The 27,061-nt window shown below is 45.3% G+C and overlaps 1 protein-coding gene across 3 annotated transcripts in view; it reads right to left on the bottom strand.

Moving 5' to 3' along the window:
- Positions 1-27,061, bottom strand: part of GRIN2B (glutamate receptor, ionotropic, N-methyl D-aspartate 2B) — a 213,870-nt gene that overhangs the window by 29,089 nt on the left and 157,720 nt on the right. For all 3 annotated transcript variants that reach the window (XM_014964320.1, XM_014964321.1, XM_014964323.1), the window contains 4 exons: positions 3,193-3,401; positions 2,718-2,889; positions 1,900-2,053; positions 231-356 (listed from right to left, as the gene is read on the bottom strand). In XM_014964320.1, the coding sequence (XP_014819806.1) occupies positions 231-356; positions 1,900-2,053; positions 2,718-2,889; positions 3,193-3,401 (661 nt within the window). The remainder of the gene's footprint in view (positions 1-230; positions 357-1,899; positions 2,054-2,717; positions 2,890-3,192; positions 3,402-27,061) is intronic.

Raw genomic sequence — 27,061 nt, 5'->3', positions numbered from 1 at the left:
AGAGATGAAAGGCGACAAAGCTCCATCTCCCGAGCCAAGCAAATTATCCATTATACACATCTGCTCTCTTCAGAGCCTTTTTTTCCACCTCCATCCCTGCCCTCGTTAGTCTGAATGCAGAGCTCAGAGAGGGCTAGATCCATACCATGTTCAAGGCAAAGAAAACACCCCGATGAAGGAGCTGGGACTGGAAGCAAGAGAGGATCAAGGCAAGGAGGGGCTCCCCTTACCTCTGCCATCAGCAAGGCACCGATTATAGCCCACAGGGCTGAAGTACTCAAAGACGAAGACAGCCACCGCAGAGATGATAAGCAGCATCACAAACATCATCACCCATACGTCAGCACTGAAAGGCTCTGGAGGGGAAGAGAAAACCATGATGAAAGACCCGATACAGCACCTCAACCCTCTCTCACCTTCTTTGCTGTCCGGAGCACCCCAGGGAGAGTGTGGGTCAAATGGGGCTGGGGAAAAGCAGAAGTTACAACAAAGCCTTCCACCAGAGTCTGAAAAACTTCTTGAACTGGGAGAAGTGTAGTTTCTGTCTCTGTAATGACCGCATTCCTTCCTGCGGTTACATTTGTGACACATGGCTCCATCTGGAACTACATGCAGCCATTGTGGCATGCATTGATAAAATAAAATGCATTGATAAAAGATTGTTCCCAGGAAGTCCTCCAGCACCATCTGGAGAGAGTGGGGAAAATCAAGCAGAACTGGCAGAGTTTCAGAAAAGCATCCAACTTTCAAGATGCTATTGAGCCAAAGAGCATCTCCAAATTTCTGAGGTTCAGCCATAATGATAGTATTTTTTTCAGTTATTCCATTCCTGTAGCAATGGGAACACTGGCTCATTCTAGAAATGTTAGCATTCGTATTCTGCAAGTGTTTAATCTTTGCCAGGATTTTTCCTTCTCCAAGCCCAAACAAATAAAAATGGGACTGAACCAGATCAAAGAAACTCAGAACTTTGCTCTAGACTATAGCCAATATTGCAACCTCAGTTAAATTGCAATTTAAAATTTTGGAGTTAACTTTATCATTGCTTTTACATCCCCCAACAATATCGGTGGATTTGGCTAAAAGCAAAAAGTCCTGAAGAGTGAGTACTCATGAAACTCCTACTTTAAAGAGGTTTGGAAAGAAATCTTTACCCATATAAAGTTATTTCTGTTTGTAAACATTCTCGGAATGCTGGCAGAGAGCAGACAGTAATTATGTAACTCATATACTGTGTTTGCTGCATCATAAAGCATTTTATAAAGCCAAACAGTAGATCGTAGGAAGACATGGATGTCTTGGGGAAATGCAGTATCATTTCTGTGTTCTCTGATCACCTTCCACCACCAAAGAACATTAGAAATCACTTTACTGGAAGGCACAGTGTCAGCACAGAACTGATGGCTCAACTATTCTTGAAAAGCTCTATTAGATCTATAACTTCTACCAGTTGCTCTGTCAAGGGAGGGTCAAGTTAATACTTTCTTTACAAATATAATGTCTCTCAAAGTGCAACAATTTATTGCTAATTGTTAACACTAAGTACTATGGCATACCAGCGATAAGGTTTGTACCAATTTTCTTCTGGCCTAAACTCCTTGAACATGCTATTAGTTGAGTCACTGAGAAACCACACACTGCAGAGTAGGTGACAGCTCTGAGTGAGCCCATTCTTTGCTGGGTTTAGGCATACAATCACTGAGAAATGTCTTGGAACTCCTAGGCAGTGCCTGAATTTTGCTTGCTTGGGATTTAGAACTAAAGCATCACAGTTTATTTTTATATACCTGTCCCAGAGCTACTCCCAAGGAGGGACTTTCAGGCTAAGAATCACAAGCAACCTTCACCTAATTTTTCATGAACACTGGATGAAATTTTAATTTTAGGTTAAAATGATACCTAAGAAGGCAGAAGGTGAGACAGTTCCATTGCTACGTGACACCATGACGCTGATTCCCGTCTCAATGAAGGGCACAGAGAAATCTACCACTTCTGATCGCTCCTCATTAATGGTGAGGGATCCCACAGCCATATAGGCCCTTTTGGTGACAACCTGGAGGAAGGAAAGGAAGAGATCAGATCTGAGGCATCTCTCAAGCACAACAAACAAGTCCCTTCTCACCTTCGTGCCTTTCCACATACTCCTTTTACTCCTGTAATCCCATTCCCTATATTGTTTCTATCATCTCTCCTTTCTAATCTTTCATCAGGACACCTTCTTCTTTCAGGAAATCTATAGACATTAATCTTACCCTCAAAGCTGGTATGTGTATAAAAAATAAATCCGCAGAGGTCTTAGGATAAACACATCATCCACTGAGAAGACGTCTTATCTCATTTTTTTGTCCTTGCTTTCTCCTCCCTCTAACACTGCAAAGTCTTATTTCATTCTTTATGCACCTTATATACGATGTAAGTATAATCTAGGTTGCAGCCTCTCTGGTGCATGGTTATCGCCCTCTTTCATGTCTGTGAAAGCCAAATTTGTGACACTATAGAGAACAATAATTAATCGTCAAACAGGAAACGTAGTCATGGTCAGAGTGTCAGAGCAGATTCATTCACCTGGTGCCCAGAAGGAATCCAGGGCAATCATTTATACAGAGTCACCTCTATCCCTGCCCCAGAAGGGGAGCCCATAATGATGAGAGACCAGACCTGAGCCATGTCGCCCAGCCCAGGGATAAAGCCCACCATGCCCTCCCTTTGCTGCTGACCTCTCCAATCATTCCATTCCACGTCCCATTGATCTTTTTTCCATGCTTGCCGTTAGTCACCAAGTAGAGGTCATAAGTGAACTTGACAGACTTTGAGATTTTCTTGAGGATGTCAATGCAGAATCCCTTACAACATTTCTTCATGTAATCCGGCTCCTCATCGGTTTTGTTCCTGAACCATCACAACAATAATGGGTTAAAAGACTGGGAAAAACTCCATTAATTCCCTTCTGTTGTCAGTATGCACTCCCCCTCCCACAATATAATGTGGAGAATTCCACTTGTGCCATCTGTGCTGGAGGGTGAATGGATAGACTACAATGATTTGCCCAAAGGGGCCAGTCATGAATGGACACTGGCCAGGCTGGGCAAACAGATGTGACCATCAGGGTATGATGGTATTGGCCCAACAGACTCTCTACATTCTGCTGAGAAGGCAGAGCCCAATAGGAGGAGAAAACCCTGGGATGCATACTCAGTCACTATGCGTTTTTGGCAAGGGACCGTGTTCCTCATGCAGGTGCCACTTAGAGGGTCCACATTCTCCACGATGACAAACGGTGCCTCTTCCAAGGTCACGATACTCAGGTGATCGTCCTCGCGTTCCTCAGAGTCAGGATACAGCTCGAAGCGGGGCCACACGTAATATTTCATCTGCAACTTTTTTTCTTTCCATTTCCCCACCTGTGGAGACACAAACCACAGAAGATAGGCTTCTAGCTGCCCCATGCCTCTACAACCACAGCTCCCACAGGCCTGGCAGGAAGACCACTCTGGAGTACCCAAGCTCACAGCTCATGTGAGGTGAGGACATTTCTGGGGAGAAGGCTCTGAATAAGTGGGTTCAAACCACGGGGAAGTGAAGAACAACAACGATGTCTGGGTTGTCTCATCTCTGTGATGGGAGGAGAGCACGTGACCCAGGGGATACCCTCACCATGGTTAAACAGACTTGATGTCTTTCAAGTTTCTCAGCCAAACATCAGGAACAGAGCCTGTCTCCTGAAATGTTGACTTCAGCCTACTAGCTACAATGAAAATGGGGTTTGTTCTGCTAAAAAGGAAGAGAAATATATACAAATGCTGAAACAAGGGTCATTTTGAAACAAAGAAATTGAAACACTTTACTTGAAAAAGTCAAATAAGAACTTCTTTATTTTTAAAAAAAAATTACCTTCATTTTATTTTCAGTGAAATTCACCAAACATTTTGGCCAACCTTGATTTTGTGCAGAAATAACTCCTTATTCTGGGAAAAGGTTGCCCATTCCTAGTCAGGACTGAGTTACTCCAAGAGACAGGCAACTGAGGAGGGAGATATTCTTCAATTTCAGATGTGTCTTCACAGGAGAACACAGACAGAGACACTTGCTAACAGTAGTTCTTGCTCTCTCCTGCTAAGGCCTTACTGAAATACTTGCTCTTGTCCCTTCGCAATGACTTGGTTACATGTCTTAGCTGGAAACAAGGAATTGTTTTGTGTTTGACACATGAAAAATAAAATAAAAGAGCATCTATGATTTTTTAATCTTGCTTTTTTTCCGTAAGGATATATTGCAATTTTATGTATTTTCATTTTCCATTTCTTAAGCAAACAGAGATCATATCTTCAGCAGTCAGAAAAGGGGAGTGGGACTCAGTTGCCTTATTCCTACTGCCAGAAATAAGTGTGTTTTGAAGCCACTCCAGTCCCTGAAGAGGTGATACATGTAGCACACCCACTGCCCATGGTAGACTATTCCTTCACAAAAATTCCAGGCAAGGAAAAAACCTGAACATCAACTATGCTTTCAACTATCAAAGTCTTGCCTTTGTTCTCAATTCCCCCCATTACAGTTGACACTAATTAGCACCTTGGCTGGCAGCTGAAGCTGAGAGGGCAAGAAACTAACCGGGCTCTAGAAAGAACTTTCCTGTACGATCCTCAAAGAAAGCCCTCCAGGCCAGGGCTGAGACATGTTGACTTGATGGCAGAGGCAGTGTGGGTGTGTGGGAAGCTTGCACGACTGCTCTTACCAGTGTACCTGCTTGGTGGGTAAACAGAAAAGCTTCATTCCACCGCAGTCCAACACCCCTCCCACCACCCTCAAATTTCAGTCATTTACTTATTTAAATGACAGGACGGGAGAGAGAAGCACTTATTAGAGGCTCATTAGGTGCCAACAGTTACTCTGTGAAACTCAAAGCCCAGCTGGGGTTTGGCATTTGAGAGCAGCTAGAATTCACATAAAACACTTGTCACCTTCAAAACAAACAAACAAGTGCTTCATCTGGCCATGAAAGAAAAACCCACTCTGGGGGCTTGTGGAGAAAGAAGAAAGGCAGAAGAAATCACCCAGAGACAGCAGCCTCCCCATCCATCCCTCCAGTGTGAACACAGTGCTCCAGCGAGGGCAAGGCAGTGGGTTTTGTAAGAAGGGGGTGAAGTGGCCAGGCAGTTGCTCTTACCTTCCCAAGGGCCCTTATGACCAGCAGATGGCAAAAAATGTCAAGGAGAGCTTGCCCCTAATGTTCCCTCCACCCATGGAGCCACGCTGCTTAGACCAGCAAGCAGGGCACACAGTTATTTTTCTTCTTTTTCTCTCTTTTTTTTTTTTTAACTTCACCAGGAAGGGAGGATTTGTCCTATTTTTAAATACACTTTGAGCAGCAGGTGAAAGCTGGAAGACCAGGAGCCCCAAGAACTGGTGGCCCTTTTTGTCCACAAAAGACAGATAGTGTTGTCTAGGGCAGCAGATGGTCTGTAGTAAGGCTAACATCTAAGCCTGGATGTGGAGAGTGCCTTTCTGAGGGAATAAAGAGTATATACTTATACACTCACCCAGGGTCTGCTCAGTCCTGGACTTCCCACTCGTTGACCAAGCAGGTCAATTTATCATCATCTGAGCCAGAGATTTCTGCAGTGCAACTTTAGCCCTCAAGTAAGTGAGCTCAAATCCCCCAAACCAGTTCAGTGAAGCCACCAGACAAGCAGAACAACTGCACACACAGGGCTCAGTAGGAACCAGTGATTAAGACGCAGCACAGACCAGCCCAGACTTCAGCTTAGTGACATTAACTTATCATAGAAATAAGTGGTTGATGAAAGAGACATCTTGCAGTATCTCAGCAGCACTTAGATATCACAGTAATAGGCATGATATAAACCCCTAAGTGATAAATTAGATCAGATAGGCAAACCCAACTTGTAATTACCCAGAAGTTCTCTGGGACAGAAAAAGGAGTTCATGAGGCTGTGTGCCAGGCACGTTTCACAGTGTTGTACTACACAGACAACATTATGAAATTAGGGAAACGATGACTCTTGCCACAGCCTCCTGTGCACTGAAGCACCTAACCTGCAAATATAGTAGTACACATCCCTTCCTTATTATCCCAATAAAATTATTTTAAATTGCCCAAAAAGGAGAAAAAACAGGATGTAAGGGAATGTTCTGACCTAAATTTTCAGATTAACTATGGAGTGTCTCAAGAATACACGCAAATATTACATTTCATTGCTACCCTGAACAATTAGGCATGCCATATACCTGCAGATATGTACAGATACGAAAAAGGGAAGTCAGAAAAGCTTTGTGAATTAAGAGGTGACAGATTTCTTTAGATACCCATGCATGCAAGGCATAAATGTGTATGCATGTAGTTAAAGAAGAGTGAGTTTAAGCAACATGTGGGCAAGGAGAGTAAGGATAATAAGAAACATCACCTGGGCAGAGGATGGAGACAATGCAAGAGAAAGAAAATACAAACGTGCATCATATGCTAGATTATCTGCCATGAGAGAGAAGGAGCAATTCACTGTGGGGACCGAGGTTAGCCACAACAGAATTAAATGTCACAGATTTGTCCAGGTAATGATGCCTACTCTTAAAGAATATAACCTGCCAAGCTGTGCAGAGCAGAGCCAGGCACTTCTGAAGTCTCAGGGTATTTGGTATTAACAGCTTGTGAACTGTTATTACTTAGGTTTTGCTCAGTGCTTGCCTCAGCAAAAAGAAGAAAAATAAACCATCCCAGGCATCCTACATATTTGTCACCCTGCAGTTTTGAGACGCACTGAGCATTCTCCAATCACAGTCCAGTCATCCGAACTCCCACCAGGAGCCCTGGAGGGTCACAGAATCAGCAAAAGTAAGCATGATAGGGATCTTTAAAACCCCCTTTCTAACCATATGCTCCAATCCCTAGGTATGTTCCTCTATGCCACAGCAGGGCTCCTAAGAGCCAGAATTTCACCTTAGCTTCCCTTTGCTCTGTCTGTATCACATCTGATCTTACCAAGAAAAGAAAGTCACTTTGGTTTGGGCATCAATGGGGAGGTGTTAAGAGAGAAGAGCAGCTTTTACCTTAACCTTAAGTTCCTACTTTGGATAACAAGCTGTTGAAAGTAGAAGCTCCATACATTCACAAAGAAAGAAAGTGAGAACTATTGTAGAACAAAAAGTCAATCGTATATGCTATTAGTTTGCCTAAGTATATAACCTACCCCATGCAGACAAAAGGTAAGATTGCCTATGCAAGGGGAAAAATAAGTGAGAGCCTTCCGAAAGCCTTCCAGCAGGCTGGCAAATTGCCTTAACCGCGGTATAATGCAGCCAGAATAAGAGTGTTCTGCAGTATGTTAATGCGCATCTTTAATGAAAGGTATATCATATTAGTTCCCTGAAACTAATTCTTAACAGAGGCTTTTCTCTCCTCCCTAGGGAAGTTAAGGCTTGTAACAGCCTTTTGTGGCAGATGTTTGTCTTACCTGTCCTTAGGCCAACAGAGAGCCCATGGTCTCTGTGGGCAGTCTATTCCAATGCTTGACTATCCTTCCCATTAAAAAGGGTTTTTTTCCTGATGTCTAACCTAAATCTTCTTGTTGCAATTTATACCAAGAGAGTGTATTTCCTTATTCTTCTACATGTGCTTTTTTCAGTGTTATCAGGTCAGTGCGATATTTATAACACAGAAGAGTTGGTAGTCTCATTCAGTGGACATCTTATATGCTACAATGGCAAAAGGAACCACCTGTTCAAATGACCAGCACCGAGTCTCACCATTTACAAAATCTTTACCCAGATGGGTCGTACAGACAAATACAAGCTACTCCCATGAACTTCCAAAATTGCCTGTTCTAGCCAGGGCAGAAGCCAATCTCTGAGCTCCTCCTGCCAAGGCAGGACTTCAAAACACAAGAGCATCTGGGGAAACCTGTAACTAATGTCAACAGATGGAAATATAAAGCCTCCTAGAAATTTGTATTTCAAGGACTAAGCAGCAGAATAAAATTCTGGATAAAACCAGAAATGGTCAGATACATTCGGCAAGATGCTCAGAGGCACTGGATTTGTATTTGGGGTGAAGGTTCCAGGGAAAACCCAAACCTTGTTTTTCAACAGATGTTTCTGGTGCTTGTTTTTCAACAGGCGGCAGAAGAACTACATCTGGGCAAAGTCTTTTGATAGTTTTTATTTCATTCAGGCTCCCATTTGCACCGTGCCTTGAGCCACTGCCTTTTCATTTAAAAATGAAAAGGCATTCATTCTTACTTCCTGTCACTCCTGGTATAGAAAAAATACAAAAGGAACAAAAGGGATCTGGTTTCATTTCCAGAATAAAAGAAAGACCATCCCAGACTCACTTAGGATTTGAATTGCTTTCTGCATTTCCCCAAAAGTTCAATGTTTCCTCCCTTATCCCCATTTTTTTTCCAGGAGACGAGGGACTTGTTCATTCCAGTGGGGAAGCACTAAGACAATAACACAGAGCATGGATTAGAAGGCAAAAATTCCCTATTCCACCAAGGACCTCTGGAATCCAACCTGCACCCTTATGCCTCCACTCCACATTATGTAAAATGGAAATAATGGTATGTTTTCACTTCTGTGATGCACTGGGCAGATGAAAACAGAAAAGGCCATGAGGCTTACAAATAGTATGGAAATGAGGAGACACACACATGTGTCTAGAGCTAGATGAGGGAACATACAGCATGTACCTGTGAATGGTATATATGTCAAAACTTCCCATCTTTTATCTTTGCTGTCAGACAGTTAACTGGAAAAAGCTTATATAACTTTTACACCTGATTTTAACACAAGACAAAGGGAAGATCAAATATAGAAAAGGTAAAGGTAGGATGTTGGGCAGCGGGCAGAAAATAGCAGTGTTATTGGTAACATAGCTGATGGAAAAGCATACCTAGCCCCTCTGGGAATCAGGGAGAGTACAGGGAGAAGTAAGAGTCTTGTCAGTACAATTTGTACAGATCCTGAATGAGGACATGGGAAAACCAGAACAACTGGGCAGGACCTGATAAGGGCTACTGTAGGAATAATAGAAACACCATAGAAATAGCAATTATAACTGGGACACTGCCAATGGAAGCACTGCTCAGGGTACATAAAGGTAAAGGTAAACTTGAGCGATGATGTTGTAACCTTAATGCTGCAGTAGACTGTGAAGAAATAAATAATGCATAAATAAAATGGAATCATCTGTGATTGAGGTAGTTTTTGGAAGGCTGGTGCAAGAAATTCCCGGACTGAACTACAGATATCTACTGTAGCTCCACAGGCTTGGCTTCCGGTCCAGATAGAGATGTTATTACTATTAGTAAAGAGAAAATATATCAGGAACTAAGTCATTATGGAAGACTTTAGCTTCACAGAGATAAGGTGGAGAATAAATGCAAATTTTAACAGCAGTACCCTGATGTCTTTTTTCTGGATCTGATAGTTGACACATTTCTTCACCCCAAAATTACTCAACAGGCAATAGGTCACGATGTTTTATGCTCAGTTTGGACAAAGCAGCAAGGAACCTTACAGAAAAGCTAGTTATCAGAAATAACCTTGGATTGAGTGATTAGGGGAACAGAGAGCCTGCCTTCAAGGAGGAGATTAAAAAGCTTGTTTAACCTAGATAAATGAAAGCCAAGAGGGGATATGACTGCTCTGTATAAATAAAGGGGGGACAGATACACAAGGGAGGAAGAAAAGGTTTTTTTAAGCAGAAAAACAATATTGGTACAAAAACAACTGGTTGTGAGGAAATTTGCCTTGAAAATAAGATGGATTTTAATTGTCAGAGGAGGGAAGTTTTGGAACAGCTGCCCAAAGGAGCTGTGAAAACAACTAAAATGGGGTCAAGAAGAAGTACAAGTGGTTTGTATAGGGCTACATCATGTTGCTGCCTAGACCAGCAGAGATGGCACCAGAACAGCCTTTCCAGTCCAATGGCCTTAAGTCAGTAGAAGCAAGAGAAGGAATTCATAGAATCATAGAATAGTTAGAGTTGGAAGGGACCTTAAAGATCATCAAGTTCCAACCCCCCTGTCACAAGCAGGAACACCTCCCACTAGACCAGATTGCTCAAAGCCCTGTTCAACTTGGCCTTGAACACTTCCAGAGATGGGTCATCCACAACTTCCCTGGGCAACCTGTTCCAGTGTCTCACCACCAGTAAAGAATTTCTTCCTAATATCTAATCTGAATCTCCCTTATTTCAGTTTAAAACCATTACCCTTTGTCCTATCACTACACTCCCTGGTAAAGAGTCCCTCCTCATCTCTCCTGTAGGCCCCCTTCAGGTACTGGAAGGCTGCTATAAGGTCTGCCTGGAGCTTCTCTTCTCCAGGCTGAAAAACCCTAACTCTCTCAGCCTGTCTTCATAGCAGAGATGCTCCAGCCATGATCATCTTCATGGCCCTTCTTGACTTTTCAGCCTGTAGATGTTAAAACTGTCTTAATCATTATAGCTCTGTCCCCCAGCTAACCCATGTCAACAGAAAGACTTTTGTTATTGGTATCTCCACCTCCTAGGCTCATACTTCCATCATTCAGCAGCAAAATCTTCTCCAGTGCCCTGAGTATAGAACATCACTCCTACCTTCACCCAAGCTGGTTAAGTCATGACTCTCACTTACAGTTCTGACATCACAGCCATTACCAAATGTAATTCCTGTGATCCTACAGGTCTGTGTCCTCACATAGGCTGGTCTACAGCAGGTGGAGAAGAGATGCCACAGAGAGCAAAAAAATCTCCTGTTTGCAGACACTTAAGGTGATTAATTAGCCACATCAGCCAAAGCAGTCAAGAAATGGTTGTGAATGCTCCACATGCAAAATTAATTAACGCAGAAACAACACTCGTTCCTGAACCTCAAGTTCACCTTCCACAGCCACCTGGGGAAGGCTGCTTTCTTCAGTGCACCTGTAGAAGCAGGAATTGCTTCTAATAGCCTTTCAATTAAACATCTAGGTTGCAGGAGATGGTGGAATTTTCTTCCCTCTATATTTAAACAGCACCTAACATATGCCAGAGAGAGGCTTGGCTTAGAATACAGACAGGGTGAAGTACTTGCTCTTGCTTTACAACTCATTCTGGGAATAAAAGCTCTTTGCAGAAACACAGTCCCCCAGCTCACTGAGGTCTGGCATTTACACAGCTCCTGCCATTTTTGCTGAAACATTTCTTTCCTGGTGCATTTATATGCTTTTTGCAGTTGCTGAGGTCCTGTCCCCTGCCGTGATTAGCCTGAGAAGGTTAATGAGATATACTTTGAACACTTCTGACTTCTGCAAAGGCAGTGAACTATGGAGCAATACTGGTGTCACAGAAAGGTCAGAGCTGTGAGAATGCCAAAGTGTTTGCCTTGGTCAATCATTCCTCCAAACCAGAAGGTACCAAGAGATCACTACAGGCATAAAAGCAGCCAGGATCACCTGATGGCTCCCTCTGGGAGGTGGTGGTGTTCTTGGTGGTAGTGTTAACTTGGTAGCCCAGAAGGTGGTTCACGCAGGCAAGGCTGGATCATGCAGGAGCAGCATGGTTTCCAGGGGGACATATTTGTTCAAGGTCCTCAGTGCTACCTGATGTAGACATGACCATGATTTATGGAAATGCAGACTGCAGTTAGCACAGGCCTAATTAGGAGGCATGAGGGGAGAGGTTAGAGGAAGCTGTTCATGGTAGTGTGGGCTGTGATCTGAGTAGGCTGGGAGATGTAACTCAGCAAAGCCATAGCTTCTGGGGAGGGCAAATAATGTCTTAGGATTTTGGAAGAATGATTGAAAAAAAATTCAAATCTTAACAAATACTTCAGACCAACTGTACCATTCAACACAACCCACCTCCAGCTAACAGGCAGTGACAGCACCTGACTCAGGCTTCAATGATGTTGCATCCTTAAAGCCATCATGCCCTTCTGAAATGGCTGTGTGAGGAGAGGGGAGCTTAATGCAATGTCTTAAACTCCAGCAACATCAGTCTATTCTGATTCTGGTCTGGGAAATAATAGCTAAAGGCTTCTACTGCCCCTATCCTTGCTCATCTAAGGCGAAAGAAGGTTTCACCTTGAGCATCTCTGCTGCTCTCCTCTGCAGAACCGTGGGGCAGGGGAAAATGTATCAGAGGTACTGGTAAGATTGCATGCTTTGTATCACAGGGGGTTCGGGATTCACAAAGGTTTAAAGAAAAATGTATTTTTATGTGCATGTATAGGCATCTAAATGCTTTATGAAAGCATTTTGCGGTCTCTAGGAGTACATCCGCATTGTGCAGGTGTGTGTCTGCATCCAGTACGTGTCCATGCATGTAATGCCCTATCTAATGATTTTTCCCCTTGGCTTTCCCTGTTAAGAGCTGGGCTTGGGTTTGCATTTTGCTGAGCTTTCATTTCTTTCACTCAGACTTTTTTTTTTCCCTTTAAAACACGTTACACAGAGGGAGGGATGGGTTTGCCAATTCACACCACAGTCTGGGAGACAGTTTAGGGCTTCAGCTGGCAGGTGGGTCCTGTACAGCGGTGTACAACACCCCGAGATGCGCTCCCCTGTGCAGTGACACCTACTCTTTACACAGAGCAAATATCTCTCCCAGCATCTCTTAGGACCTAAGGCTGAAGGAATGTTTAAAAATGCAGATCTAGAGGAAGGCCAAAACTGTTTCCTTTTGCTGAGAAAAGCTAAATGTTGAAGCAGACCCCAGCTGGGTTAGGAGAAGAGGCAACATGAAGAGAGAGGGGGTGGGTTGCCTAATCCTAATCCTCACTGTTTTCTGAACTGTGCAAGCAAGACCGAAGGCACTGCTTTGAAAAGCATCTCTGAGAATATCAGAGAGATTGTTTAACTTTCACCGGGGGGGTATCAGAGAGGGGGGAACACCTCCCCATCCTGAATACACCAGCCAGAGGCCCTGCCCTCCCCACAGCAGCCCCGCATTGCCCCCGTGCAGGGATGCACGCCTATCAAGAGAAGCACGGCTGCACGCACGCCGCTCCGCAGAGAGATGCAGCGTGCCCAGCTCTTCTCTCGCTGGTGAAAAGGGGAGGAACCTGCCTCCTCCTGAGGAATTACTGCACGTGTCAGCAGCAAGATTTCAAGGAAGACAATTACAGAGCTGCACACCTCTGTTCCTTTCCTCTCTCACCACTGAAAGTTCTGGGCAGGTGATTGCAAATGTTGTCCTCGCCCACCATAGCCACAGCCAGCCCCACCATCTCTACACCTTCAGGGTGCACATCTGTATGCCCCCCACAAACACTTGTCACATGGCAGGGTGCCTAGTGCACTCCACCAGGGCCATCCCAAGGCATAGCCAGCAAAGCCACTGCTCCGGGTTGTCACTGGATCCCCAAACTGAGTAGAAACACCAGATCTGCTCTGCACCCTGGTTCTCTGCCAGGTCTTTTCACTCGGCTTTGCAAAGAGGCCAGATGGCAAGAAGGGTATGGGATAGGGGCAATGAGGGACACCCGTGCTGATTTCGTAGCTCTTGTGTGGTTAAGGGGGCTGCTCTCTGGCAACCTTACACCTTTACTTATCCACAGTCCCCCTTGCCTATGGAAATAATTAATCTCTATGGAGATAATAGGCCTTGACTCAGCTTCTCACTCCCTCCTTCTTTCTTTTATTCACTCAGGTGGTCCCAAATAAACACAGGGGACAGGGTATGGGGGTGGGGGGAAGCATGGGCAGTAGATACCCCCTGCCTCACCTGTGTGAGCAGAAAGGGATGGTGGTCCCTCATGCCCTGGCTCATCATCACCCCACTTCCTGCCCACCCACAGTCCTACTCCCCATCACTGGTGTGCACCCATGGACATGATCCCCACTGCACAGACCTGTCTCCTCACCACTGCCTCCATCATGTCTTCAGTCTGCTGCCCTGCTGCCCCTCTGCCAGGACCAGCCACAGGACTGAGACCAGTACAAGCAGTGGAGGGATGGGGGAGTAACTCATGGGCTTTCTCCCCTATCTCAGCTCCCGCTGACCTAGAGCTGGGATGGGTGGTTTATCCCCATCCTAACAGTGCCCAAAAAGTAGGCTCACCTCTGTCCTGTAATGAAGTGGTGGGCCCTTTCTGCTGGCCCAAACCAGAGCCGTGTCAAAACCGTGTGTCTCCAGGAGCTGGTATAGGCTGTAGTCCCCAGCTGAAGAATCTTGCCTTAGGACCTCATGCTTCAGGCTCTCTGGTTGATGAGGGCTCCAGAAAGAGAGGCCACAAGCTGCAGGACCCCCACCTGACCCACTGCTACAGCCAAGCGCTCGGCCTTGCTTGAAAACCCTGGTGCTCTGCCATGTTTGGGCAGAGCATGGGACAAGACCTGCCAGCTCTACCTACACCCTACAGAGAAGCCTTGACCCTTGGACAAAGCCCACCAGTGGGACAGCTGGTTCACTGCACACGTGTGCGTTACTGCCATGCTAGCTGGAGCCAGCGAGTACTCTATGAGCAGCAGGGAGAGGCTCTGCCAAAGATTTTGCTCCTTTCCCATCCCATCTACAGGTGCAGAGACACACACACACACAGAGGTGGCCCCAGCAGCAGTTATCCTAAGCTGATCTGGGCTTGGAGTCCAGGCAGAACTTGCCAAGGACCCAGCTGAGGCCATCTGGGCTGCAAGGCATCTCTGTGCAAAAGGAGTACAATCAGACCTGAGTATGGATAGAGACAGAGGTAACCTTGAAATCAGCAATTTAGGAAGGAAAGAGGAAGCTATGTATTTGTCAACCCCAGCTAGCAAAGAAGGGTTAAGCCAAGGACTACTTCCTTGGGAGCATGGCCTTAGGGAGATAAAATCCTCCCCTTCTTTCAGCCCTGATAGACCTCAGGCACACCTATTTTTCAAACATTTCCCTGTCATTTTGTGCCTAAACATGTCAACACAAAGTAGATCTTGTGCCATTCCCTTTCTGCTGCCTAAAAGTAAGAGAACAGGCATGACACAAGCAGTCTTGGAGCCATAAGATGAAGCTAAGGGTCTCAGCAGGTTGCAAAATGTCTTTTGTGGCATATATAAGTCCACACGTGGAAAGACTTCTTGCAGGCTGGAATTAGCTGGATTACTTCATATTTGTATTTAAATGTCTGTGCAATATCTAGTTACTTCTATTATAAAGGGAGTAAGTAGTAAGTTTGTTAACTAGGTTCTCTGACACTTCCCATTACAAGAGTCTTCAGGCCAGTTCCCTGAGAAAAGGCAACATCTCCATGTTTTGCAACAGGCATTTGAAAGTCAGCAGGGAAAAAACCCTGAGGCTAAGGACACGATTTTTACTTTGGCCCATCAAATTTCATTCACTCTTAGCTGCATTATAAACCGTTAAATAATCATCATTTCTTTTCTGTCACTTTCTTGCAGAAATCCTGGCAGAGAGCCCAAACAGCATCTGAGCATAAACGTTTTAAGAGCTAAACCCATCAACCCAGTAAATCAGTGGGTATATCCCCACCAGTACCACAGTCTGTACAAAGAACACCTCAGCTTTGGCAGAGCAAGGGAAAGGAAAAAGCCTGACCAAGCTGCCCACAAAATGTGGACAAATCTCCTCTATAGTTTAAGTACAATCCACTGTGAAAAGGCCACTTGCAATTCACCATTTAAGATGCAGAAGAAAGAGAAACCAGTTTGAGCTGTCATGACTGTCTGTGGAACAAGTACAGGTTAGTCACTGGGCTGAGCAGTCAGACTGAGTGCTGAAGGCTCAGCATGCCTAAGAACGAACAATACCTTTCTACAGAAAAGACTTTGGGTTTTCCCTTAAAAACAAAACAAAACATGCACACACAAAAAGCACATAAAGCAAACTACACCACAGGAACTTCATTTAGGTTGAAATATTAGGAAATGGAAGGTTTACAGTTTCTTTTTCAGCCTTTCTTCCATCTCACTTGTGTGTGGACATTTTAATTCAAGTATTAATTAATGAGTGCATGCAACTCTCTCCATGGGGTCCCTGCCTCAATCCTCGTACTGCAAAGAAACTTGAAGGAGCAGAATTAAGATGGCCTGGGAAACAAGACTGGCATTTCCTAGCTTGACTTCACAAGCTAAAAATTAAATCACTGTTCTTTTATTTTCTGTATGTAATTGCTTATACAGCTTGAATGTGCATGAACTCTTACAAAACCAGTAAAAGGGCCAAGAAAGTATCAGGGAAGATGGAGAAGGAGCTATCCATGAATCACAAATATCTGGCAGAGAAGGGAGGAATAAAGAAGTGGTGATGGACAGCAAACCAATCAACCAATGAAGAGATTATGCAATCCCATTTCATGACGAAAGAAGCAGCACTGACCTTGCCAAGGGGTTGAACAAGGCAAAGAAAGTAGAAGCCAAATTGGAAGGGAGCATTGGAGAAAAGTGGAAGAGGGTGAAGCTGGGAGGTCCTTCATGGTCACGGTGCCCAGAAGGTGAGAGGATAGGAAGGTACTAATCAGGAGGATTATGCTGCAGGCAGGTTTCTCCTGTTGCAGCAGTATGCTTGTAATGGGCTAAGGGGGAGAGAAGGGTCTGCACGGGAGGCATGGACAGGACCAAGCTGATCTGACCTGTGTAATCATCGCGTAGAAGCACAAGGGTGGGAGCAGGTCAGTTATGGTCCTGATACCACCTAGCCACGTTAGCCCAGCAGGGCTAAACGGAGAGCTAAGGCAGCTTGCCAGGCTCATACAGCTGCCTTGCACCCCGCCATGCTCTGCACAGCACGGATTCACCATCGCAAGCCTACGCCAGCACAGGCGACACGCAGCCGGGTGTCACTGGGCAAACTTGCCCTAAGCAGCTGCAGCAGCTGTGCAGAGCGCAGATGCTTTTTCCCCAGATGCCCAGGAGTGCAGAGACCCAAGTGCTGGCTGTAATCTTGTCCTGTGCTTGCTCTGTGACCTTAAGCAAGCCAATCAAGCTTTCTGAAGCTCAGTTTTCCCTCTATAAAAGGCTCTTAGAAGTCCATCCCACACTGCAAGGGGGATGAACAGCTGGGAGCAATGACAAAAGTCAGTATAGTAAGGAGATGCCTCAGCTCGTCCACCCCAGAGGAAATTGTGCAGCTCAGGGCTGCACCTACAGCACCCTCACACCCCACCTCAGAGGAATTGGGAAGGAGCTTCGCTGCAGGATGGTGACGGCTGCTGCAGAGCGGCCATGCGTGCCGGCAGTCAGCAGTGGAAATCACACTGATTAATGGCAGAGCGGCAGTACAGCAGGTCAGGCATGCGGATCGACAGCTGTAAAAGGAGCAGCGGATTTTATACGGTACTCGCTAAGGACTGGTTTGGGATCAGGAACTTAATTACAGCTCAAAAGCACGTTCTTGGGTCCTCCCCAGTTGCTCTGGAAGCCGAAGCGGCACAAGTGACCAGGCAGCTGTCGGAAAGACACCTTTCCTGGAAGAGGGAGCACAGTGATGCTCAGGCTAGCACAGAGGTGCTCAGCCCTGCCCCTTCCAGCCTCCAGGAAGCAGACCCATCTCATCTCCTACACTCAATATAAAGCTCAATCAGCTGAGGGCCCAGGCCACAGCCCTCCCTTATGGCTCTGAAGCAGCTTCTCTGACACCCCAGTACCACATGCAGTAGGTCACCACGCACACAGGTGAGATGTGGGAGGGAGGGAGGCTGCAGGGAGACTGCAACTGCTTCTCCTGTCCTGCCCTCCTGGGAGCCCTCCTCCAAGGATGCTCCCCAGCTGCAGCTCACCAACACATTGCTGTTCTTGCACAAGGAAATGGAGGGAACCTCTGAGACCTGGGCAGGAGAAACAGCCTTGGAGAAGGACCTCAGTGACGAGACAGGCATTGTGGTGGGGTGGCCTGCCAGGTGCAGAGCAGCCCTACGGCCAGCCCGAGGCACGTACAAGTGCAAATTTGCTTCAGTGCCAACTTTAGTCCCGCCTGCTTTTTTGCTGTGCCAAGAATATCCAGTAAGCCAGGCCTTACCCTCCTTGCGACAAAAGACATCGTGCTTACGACTGAACATTTATCCCTTCCAGTCTGCTGATTATTTCACTAGGCAACCTTAACGTTCCATTAATATCAGTCTTTGTGGAGCTAAATATATACACTAAGCACATATACAAATACATATAAATACGTCTCTATCTAGCAGAGAATCCAATTAAGTGAATATGTTACGCCTTAGCAATTAATGAATTCAACAAGCTGAGCTGCCTCTTGCATATGATTAAAGTTCAAGCAATATCAATCACAACAGCAAAAAAATTCCAGATTTTCCTATGTGCTATCTACAAAGAGATTGTTAACACTTAAATCAATGGGCCAATTCAAGTGTGTTTGCAAACCTCGGGAAACTCATCTTCCCAATGACATACAGGTTGTCCTTCAGCTCACAGTGGCCTACTCTTGCATGCAGCATCTCAGACCATTCCTGCCTCCTTATATATCTTCCTGCAGCATTTTCTGGATGGCAGGTCTGTAAAAATGCTGGTGTCCTATGAGTCAAAATAATGCAAATTCCGTGACTGAATGGAGCTGGTTCTCTAATCACTTGACTGGTGCAAACACCTTCTTTCTCTTTGTGTTAAGTTGCCAATTTTTTGTTTGTGTTTATGTATGTCTAAGTGTGTCTTTGTGTGCACACGTGTGCCTGTGTTCTTTCATACGTTAATCTTTTTCCAGGACAAGGCTTCCTTGTGCAGTTTCTGCCTCTCAGCAATAGACAATACCGAGCCCTCTAGGGACTGCTCATTCCCTCCTTCTCTCACAATACCCCTCCTCTGCATTCATAAGACATTCCCCAGGGGCAAGTTCTACATAAATAAATATTTAAGTAGCCATTAAACCACAGAAGATGCAGAAAAGCACACGAGGGACTTGGTTGCAGTATTCAGGGCACAGAGGGGAAAGAACAGAGGCATGGCTTGGAGGGCTGGGAGAAGACAAATGATGACAAGAGTTTGAACTGAAAACACAACTGCCCCCTTCTCTTCCCTGACCCAGCCAGCACAGCAGGTGGTTTTCACCCTGAGACCAGAGCTGATATAATACAGGCCTGTGTTAGTACCAGCTGCACAAATCCAGAAACCAAGAATGCGCCTTTGCGGGAGACAAGTAGAGGAAAGATCCTTTAACTGAGACACCAAAGACACAGCTAAATAACTGTACTTCTAATCCCGAGTCTTTTTTATTTTAGCTGCTCTATTGTTCTCCTAATTTGTTGTCACACTCCAGAAAGAGGCCTCGAATGCCCAGGAACAGGCTGGAGGCTCTTTTGTGGCAACCGGTTGGAGCTGTCACAGACAGAGGCCAGGCCTGAGCCCCAGTCCTGGTTGCTCCTTTGCCCCCTGAGCTGGGTACCAGGAGGGAGAGCTGGCCACCCTCCAAAACCCTGCAGCCACTCATCCACCCTCATCCCTGCTATGTGGCTTGGCAGAGGCTGTTACCGTATCAACAGCTCCTTCCAAGCTCACCAGCTCATGGATCCTATACCCATGCAGAATTATTTGCGTCTACGCCCACGGCACTACAGATTTCACAAGTCTCTATGAGATACTAAAGAATAAAGCTTGGATCTTTTCTAGACTACTTGAGAAACACTGGTTTGAAAGTGGGCATTATATGGAATTGGGTATAAAATTGGCCATTTATGTCACCTATGTAAGATGGTAGTTTGAGGGGTAATAGCCTTATAAAATATGCTATACCCCAGGAAACTACATGCTATTTGTATGCTTCCCAATATATCCAGAAGAGCTAAAAAGCCCTCAGAAAATACAGTCAAGAGCCAGTTTCTTGCAGAGCCATGGGAGCACACTCTGGCATACACACAGAGCCCACAGCAGGCACTGGCAGACTGGAAGGACCACTTGTATGATCAGAGTGGGACATTTTTTGTGCACTGTCACAAGTGGAGGGTGACCCTTCAGAGAGATTTGGAAATCTTTCCCTCAGGATTATGTCCCAGATTTGTCACTTCCCCAGAGGGCCGAAAAGGTCAAGGAAGGCCCCCTTTAAGGGTCACTAATTTTATTTCCTCTTTTAGGTACAAAGATGATTGCTGCTATTCAAGTTGTGGTAGGAAGCAAGCTGTCAATGAGAGCTTTGGGCCCAAAGTGAATGCAACCAACCAAAGCTACTTCTTCCCTGCGTTTCAGCAATTTCTGCAGGTTTTCTTCTGCCCCAGCAGGGTATTTTTATCACCATTTTACCCTGCTCCACATCAGTGTCCTTTGGGGAAGGGAGACACTTCGGAGGAAAAAGCTCCTTATTGATAATGAGAAAATAACACTCCCACTCTGTATATAGACATCAAAAAACTCAGCCTTTGCACACATGCAAACAAGTGTGCCCAACAGGAATGAGAGAGAGAATGGTTTCTTATCTCAACTCTGAGCAATAAGTAAAAAGAAATGTACCTCCCCTATGCAGCCTTCTTGCATTACAGGGAGAAGCGCCCTGTCTCTCAGAAATTTGAGAAGTGAGAAGAGCCAGCAGTATCCACCAGAGCAATAGATGGAGGTGCCCTGTCAGTGTGGTGTGGACCACTGAGCATGAGAGGCCGGCCCATTCCTTCCATCCATTCCCACTTCTCCATAAGCAGAGTGGAAAATGAAAACACCCTTTCCACAAGTAGTCATCTAGATGTCAAAGTATAACAGCATTTGCGCAGTTGGGATCCCTTGGGATTTTTCACCCCACACAGCCGTCACAGCTGATGATTCCCCAAAGTGCCTGCTGCATTGTCAGGCTCCTTGCAGTTTGCTTTCTCTGTGGCATCAAGTTCTTTCCACCCATCACCTTCTCCCTGTCTGTGATTACCCCTGTCTATCAGCACTACAGTAAATATGGGTATATTTCCGGGTCTCTCATTTCTCACTTTGCAGAACTCTCTCTCCTAAAAAACACAGACACTAATATAGAGAACAAACAGGAATTTTTGATGGGCTCACCTGCTCCACTTACTACGCACAATACTACCTGCATCTAGTAACTTTTTTCTGCTTTGTGCAGGAGGTTGTTGCACTTCTGCAACTGTGACACTGTAAAACTGCTGTCATAGGTGCCCATGATCTTAGAGGTAAGAAGAAGTCAAGTCTCATATGAGAGCTGGATGAGGTACCTCCAAACAACAGAAGTCTGATGACATCCAGCAAGCAGTGCAGCAGGACTGAGTGGAAGGACAGGTCTGTGCTCCAACTCCTGGGTGTAGGAAAGCAAACCCCGCTGCTGGACAGACTGGCTTTTTGGAGGGAAACACAGCCAGGTTCCTGACTCCACGTTGTCATCAACAATGCAGGTCTGAGATATGGGAGTAGGACTCAGGTCCTACCTATAGAGTATCACAGACCTGCTCTCTCCCTTACTCTGCCATCTTTTCACTTTGGCTGTGAAGAACACCTCTCAGCCCCCCAGCCCCTGCACATCCATTCAGAAGATTGTTTCAGAGATTATTTGTCTGATACTAGTTTTGCCCTTTCTTTTCAGTCTTCCTTTGCCTCCCTTCTCAGCTACATCAATCACCTCTTTTCCAAGCATCTTGATGCCTCCGATCCCTCAGTCGGTAGCAAGATGTGAATGCTGACCTGCTCCACTTTCTTCAGTAGTTTTTCAGAGACCCACATAGCTTTCTTAAGTTTTGGCCTTCATGAGGGAAGTCCCATGAATACCAGTGAAGTTATGTCATTGCTTCATACTCTACCCTACATCTCTCTTTTGCCCACAGAGCTGCAGATAATTTGGAACAGTCAGGCTGCTGATATGCTATAGTAGGCAAAATTAACAAATCCTCACCCATCTTCCCCTTGCAAAATCAATGCAAAATGTTTTTGCATTGTTTGCTGCCATCAGTGGATAAAATATGCCGTCTCTTTACAGATTTTCACTAACGTAAGGACAGCAAGAAAATCCTGGATATTTATTATTGTTCTTAACTTGCTTGTGCTCCCTGTGCATTGACTCTCTCATCTGTCTACATGACCATGTTTTCTCAGCTGATACCTACAGAGGTGTTTAGTGGCTATGGCCATCATCTTGGTCTCTGTGCAGCTCCCAGCACAATGAAGTGCTGGTTAATGGCAGGCCTCTTCAAAGACCACAGTAATACAAATAATCAAAATAACCAGAAGCTTGTTCTGCACAGTGCATCAATCAAACTAACCAGGGCTGCTTTTTTGCAAGACAGAGAATGATAGCCATATCGCAACCCAAGTGCTATTCATTGTCTCTCTAATTACCCCCCCATTTTCACCTGTTTCCTAAACTGCCGGTTAGAATGGCTTTGCACTGACCACACAGCTGCCACATCTCAACCCAAGGAGGTACGGCTGCATCTCTACAGAGGGCAAAGTGATGTCTGGGAACAGAGCGCCCTCACAGAGAGCTCAGGGACCCCCTAAGCTAAGGGAAAACAGGTCTGCAGTGTCACAGATTTGCCTCTGCCTGGCCACTGCAAGATCATAGGTGTGGAAAGTCTGTCTTGTATTTCTTTAAGTCATTTATATATATATATATTTAATTGCAAATAAAAAAATAGCAGAAACTCAAAAAATGGATTTCTATTTTCTTCTATTCGTACCTCAAAAGCCTCTCTCACCATGCCTCCTTCCCCCTGTCTCAGTGCGAAACACACCCTTTAAGACACTAGCTGCTCACTCCATGCATTTGACAGACTCTGATTAAACTCCCAGATAATAACCTTGCAAGGCAGAGCCAAACTTGCAGCAGTACATGGTGTTCTCATCATTGGCTCCCAAAAATAGTTCCTTGCCAATAAGAGTCAACCGGTTCAGGCTTTGCCAACCTGCACTTCTACTGTGCCCACCCAACTCACGGGCTGCTGATACAACTTGTCCCCTCCAGAAGGGTTGTGAAGCTCTAAATACAGCTAAGAGTTGTGTATTGGTTGCTGAAAAGACCTCAGGTTTGTAATATTGATGTAAACCAGGCTTCCACGGATCATCCCTGTCTCCAGTCCCTGGTATAAGAGAGACAAGGGAGTCCTGGACTGCAATAGCTGTGAGACTTTGGTCTACATCTTCCACAACTTTAGGAACTAGTGGCAATGATCATCCTGGGATAGCTATTTTAGCTTTGTCTCAACAACGCCTGCTGCAAGGACTCAGCACAACTGGCTGCAGAGAGGGCACAGAGCATGGGGAACACGCAGCTTAAGGGAGCGTGTGATAGCAGACAAGCAGATCTAAAGGGATTTGGAAAGAAGACAACAAGGAGAAGAAAAGAAGGTCCCAGCACCACAGCAAACAGAAAAGGGGGCTCTTAATATGCAAGGATGGAGTGCAGTACTGTCAAAAAGCCAAACCAAGCCCAAGAATGGGTCATTTTTGGGACAGAAACCACTACATTATGCCTCAGTACTCTTCATTTTGATATCTACATTGCAAAAATTTACCCCTGACGTCAAACAGTGAACCTACTCTGAAGTCAATGGAATTGCAGCCACTTATGCCAGAGGTGAATTTGGCTCCCAAAGGATTTTTCTATGCAATGATTTAGATAATGACCCTTCAAAGCTTATGTTGCAGCCATAGCATGAGAGAGGGAGAAAAAGGGCCAAAAAAAGGCTGCAACAGAATAGCCATCTGTCATACTCAAGCCTAGAGCTCAGCTAACCCAGGATGGCACAAAATAACGGCAAAAAATACTGGAAGTTAATGAGCATCCCTGGAGGAAATCTTACCCCCATCTAACAGTACAAAACAGTACAGATGTGTTAATACAGGCGCCTTTGTGCAAAGTGAGTGCATCCCAGAATATTTTGCAAAGTTAAATACAAGACAGCAAATGGCATGCAGCATAAAGAATAGCTGGTGCACTGAGCAATCAAGAGCCAGTGCAAATGGCCATATAATTTTGCATTTTAAAAGCAACTGCATAAAAGCTCATTCATGCATAAAAATGCTGTGTTTCTGTTTTCTGCCTTCCTAGGAGCTTTCCTGCCTGCCCCCTTTATCACCAACTACAGACTTCAGATCTTCTCAAAAGATTAAGAACAAACACCTGTCCTTCCATGCCCGATGTGGCGAATACACTTGGAATTTGAAAATTAGCTATGAATAGGATACGGTTTCAGGTAGGGAAGGATAAATTTGTTTTCCGGTTCCTTTGAGAAGGCAGAATCTGGCTCTCTGGCCTCTAGTAAAATCCAGACATCATTTCAAACACCATAAGATTCAGCCTTCAAACTCTTTTCAGCCATGATGTCTGCAAGAATTGCCAGCCACCTTACAAGCACCCTTTGTTATGCTATAATACAGGTATCTCACTTCCTCATTGCCCCCAAGATCTCCCAATCTCTCAATATGCATATTTATTTTATCTACTCAAAGTGTGCAACATCTCCTTTAAAGACCTTAAGAGACTGACTTCTGGAAGGTGTTTTTGCAGTGCCTCCTACAAGACACCATAATACCTACATGAAAGATGAGAGAGTTGAGATCTGGAAGTCCAATTCTAGTAGTCTAGATGGAAGCGGACAGAAGACAAGTACAAGAAGTCAAGAAGAGTGGAAGCTGAGGCAGTATCACAGACAGGCAAGCTAAATCACTGTGGATGTATACTGGTGACAGGTAGACAGAGACACAGATATATACATATAGAGGATGCAGATGAAAGAAAAAGGCAAGGTCAGTGAAAAGGCCAAGTAAGGCAATAAAAAGCAAAGCTTGGCTAAAAGAAAGAACTAGAAGAGATAATATGAAGCCTTAATCCTTCTTCCAGGGTTACAGAAGCTGTGCATAAGATGGCCTGCCAACCTTTCAACCTCACCTCAAAGACCTCATCTGGCATGCAGCCCACATTGTGAGTGGTTCTAACAACTCTTGGGCCCAAGTGGCCCCTTGGCCCAGGTGCACCCACTTGTTTGAAGTGGGAGAGATTCCTTGTGAGCCCTGCTCGCTTGCCCCTTTCCTCCTTCTTTCTCATGACAGCCTCCAGTGCCATTGTGTTGACCATGGTCCAAACGAATTGTTCAAGCAGACAGGAACCACCCGAACTTCCAACCACACAAATCTATCATAGAAATGCTTCCTCCATCAGGAACCAGGTAAGGGCACTGACACAGTCACTGATGCTGTCACTTAGTGCTGTCAAAGGGATTGTTGCAAATGGGGAAGATCTGAGATTCAGAGTTCATTGCCTGTTGTCCAGTCTCTCTCTCGTTCTCCTCAGTCCTCTCAATTTACAACTAAACAATCCCAATTCATTAAATCACTAATTGTATGTCTTATTTTCTACACCTCTGGTTATTGTCATTGCTTCCCCTGGACTCATCCCAGTTTGTCCAGATCTTTCTTGAAGTGCTATCCACAGAACTGCACAGAGTTTTTCAGCCTCACCATCACGCAGCAGAGCACAGTGATTACATCATGCGCCTTGCAGGCTAAACTCCTATTTATATACCCAAGTACAACATTTGCCTCTTTCTCAACAACACACCATCATGTTCAGCTTGTGATCCTCTTTTATCCTCCCCCCAATCCTTTTCTGCAGAACTGTGATCTAGTTGATCTTTCTCTGTACTGTATTTATGTAGTCCATTATTCCTGCCAAGGTACAATAGTTTGCGCTTGTCTCTATTAAATTACATCCCACTTTTTCAGAGTGTATCTCTGATTTGCCAAGATGATTATGAATTCTAACCCTGTTCTCCCACAAACTCACAGTCCCCCCAGATTCCTGTCATCTTCAAATTGATATGCAAATTCTCCATCCATCACCAAGGCTGTTAAAGAAAACATTGAACTGAACTGAGCACAGGACAGACCCTCACAGAGACCCAGTCCGTGCTCCCTTCCATTTTGACATTCTCATTCATTTTGCATGCATTTGTTATTAGCTCTCCTCGAGACCTTGCTCCTCTAGATTGCTAACAAAGTACAATGAAAGAGATGGTAAAAACCTTACTGGAGTCAAAGCAGATGACACCTTCTGTTTCACCTCTGTCCACAATGCCTGTTACCCTGTCACAGAAATATTAGATTGATCTGACATGACTTGGTCTCAACAAATCCTGGTGGGCTTTTACACGTCTCCTTGTTATCGCTCAGGTGCTGACAAGGAGTTTGGTTGATAATTCATTTCATATTTTTCTGAGGATCAGGGTTAAGCAACAATGATTCCATAAATCTGCAATTCCCAAGCGCCTTTCTGCTCTGCTCCCTATCCCCCGCACCCAGCTCTTTTTTAAAGACATTTATGGCATTCATGTTTCTCCAGCGTCTGACAGATACTACCTCAGTTAGCATTACAGGTACAGATCCAATGCAGTGCATTCACGGAACACCCTTTCTGTAAATTTTCTTCGAAAAAAGGGGCAGGTTGGGTTGGTAATGTGTTACTGCAACAGGAGAAAGGAGGTTGTTACCTTGTCTTGGGAAACACGCACCCTTGCCCTTGTGCAAGTCTCCCTTGTCACGCTGACAGCAGAATAGCAACTGCTATTAACATGCACCAGACCTCCTGTCCTACAGCCCTGGCCTGCGGCATATCCTGCCATTTCAGCCCTTGACAGCAATAAGCAGTTCAGCCAGTGCACCTTAGACCCCATCCAATAGCACCTCAACTATTTCAGGCCTTCCGGACACTCCACACTTAGTTTTGTCAACATGCCTCCGTCCTGCTCAGCAGCATCCCCGGCTACACAGTCCTGCTTACCCTATTCCACCCATGTGCTTAGCAGGGACTGATGATGGCCTGCCCCTTCTCTGACGTGACAGTTCTCACCCACTCTTCCTCCTCCTCCTCCTCCAGCTCCTCTGAGACATTTCAACCCTGACTTCCCGCTCCCTTCTGCGCCCACAGGTGTAAAAGGAAGGCGCACCTTCCACCTCAATATAGATCAGTTAATCCTAGGCAGCCAATACGTTGTGAAATGTTTCAGGATAATAATCGAGGCCATGGAAACCCAGGAGATGACCTGAGGCCTGCTGCACTTGTTTTACCTGTAGCAGAGGACAGGCTGGACATCAGTGGCCAGGAAGCAACCTACTGGAGGAAGGAGGAGTCTGAACTGTGCTCTGATGTGCCAAGTGGAAGTCAACAGCCATGTGCTGGGAGCAGGCACAAGCTCTTGGCTGGAAGAAGTCAAGCAGCTGAGACCAC

The sequence above is a fragment of the Calidris pugnax genome, unplaced genomic scaffold (assembly GCF_001431845.1).
Source record: "Calidris pugnax isolate Ruff unplaced genomic scaffold, ASM143184v1 scaffold44, whole genome shotgun sequence".
Classification (NCBI taxonomy): domain Eukaryota; kingdom Metazoa; phylum Chordata; class Aves; order Charadriiformes; family Scolopacidae; genus Calidris; species Calidris pugnax.
Note: the sequence above shows the minus strand (reverse complement) of the source record. Positions and strands in the feature narration are given on the sequence as shown.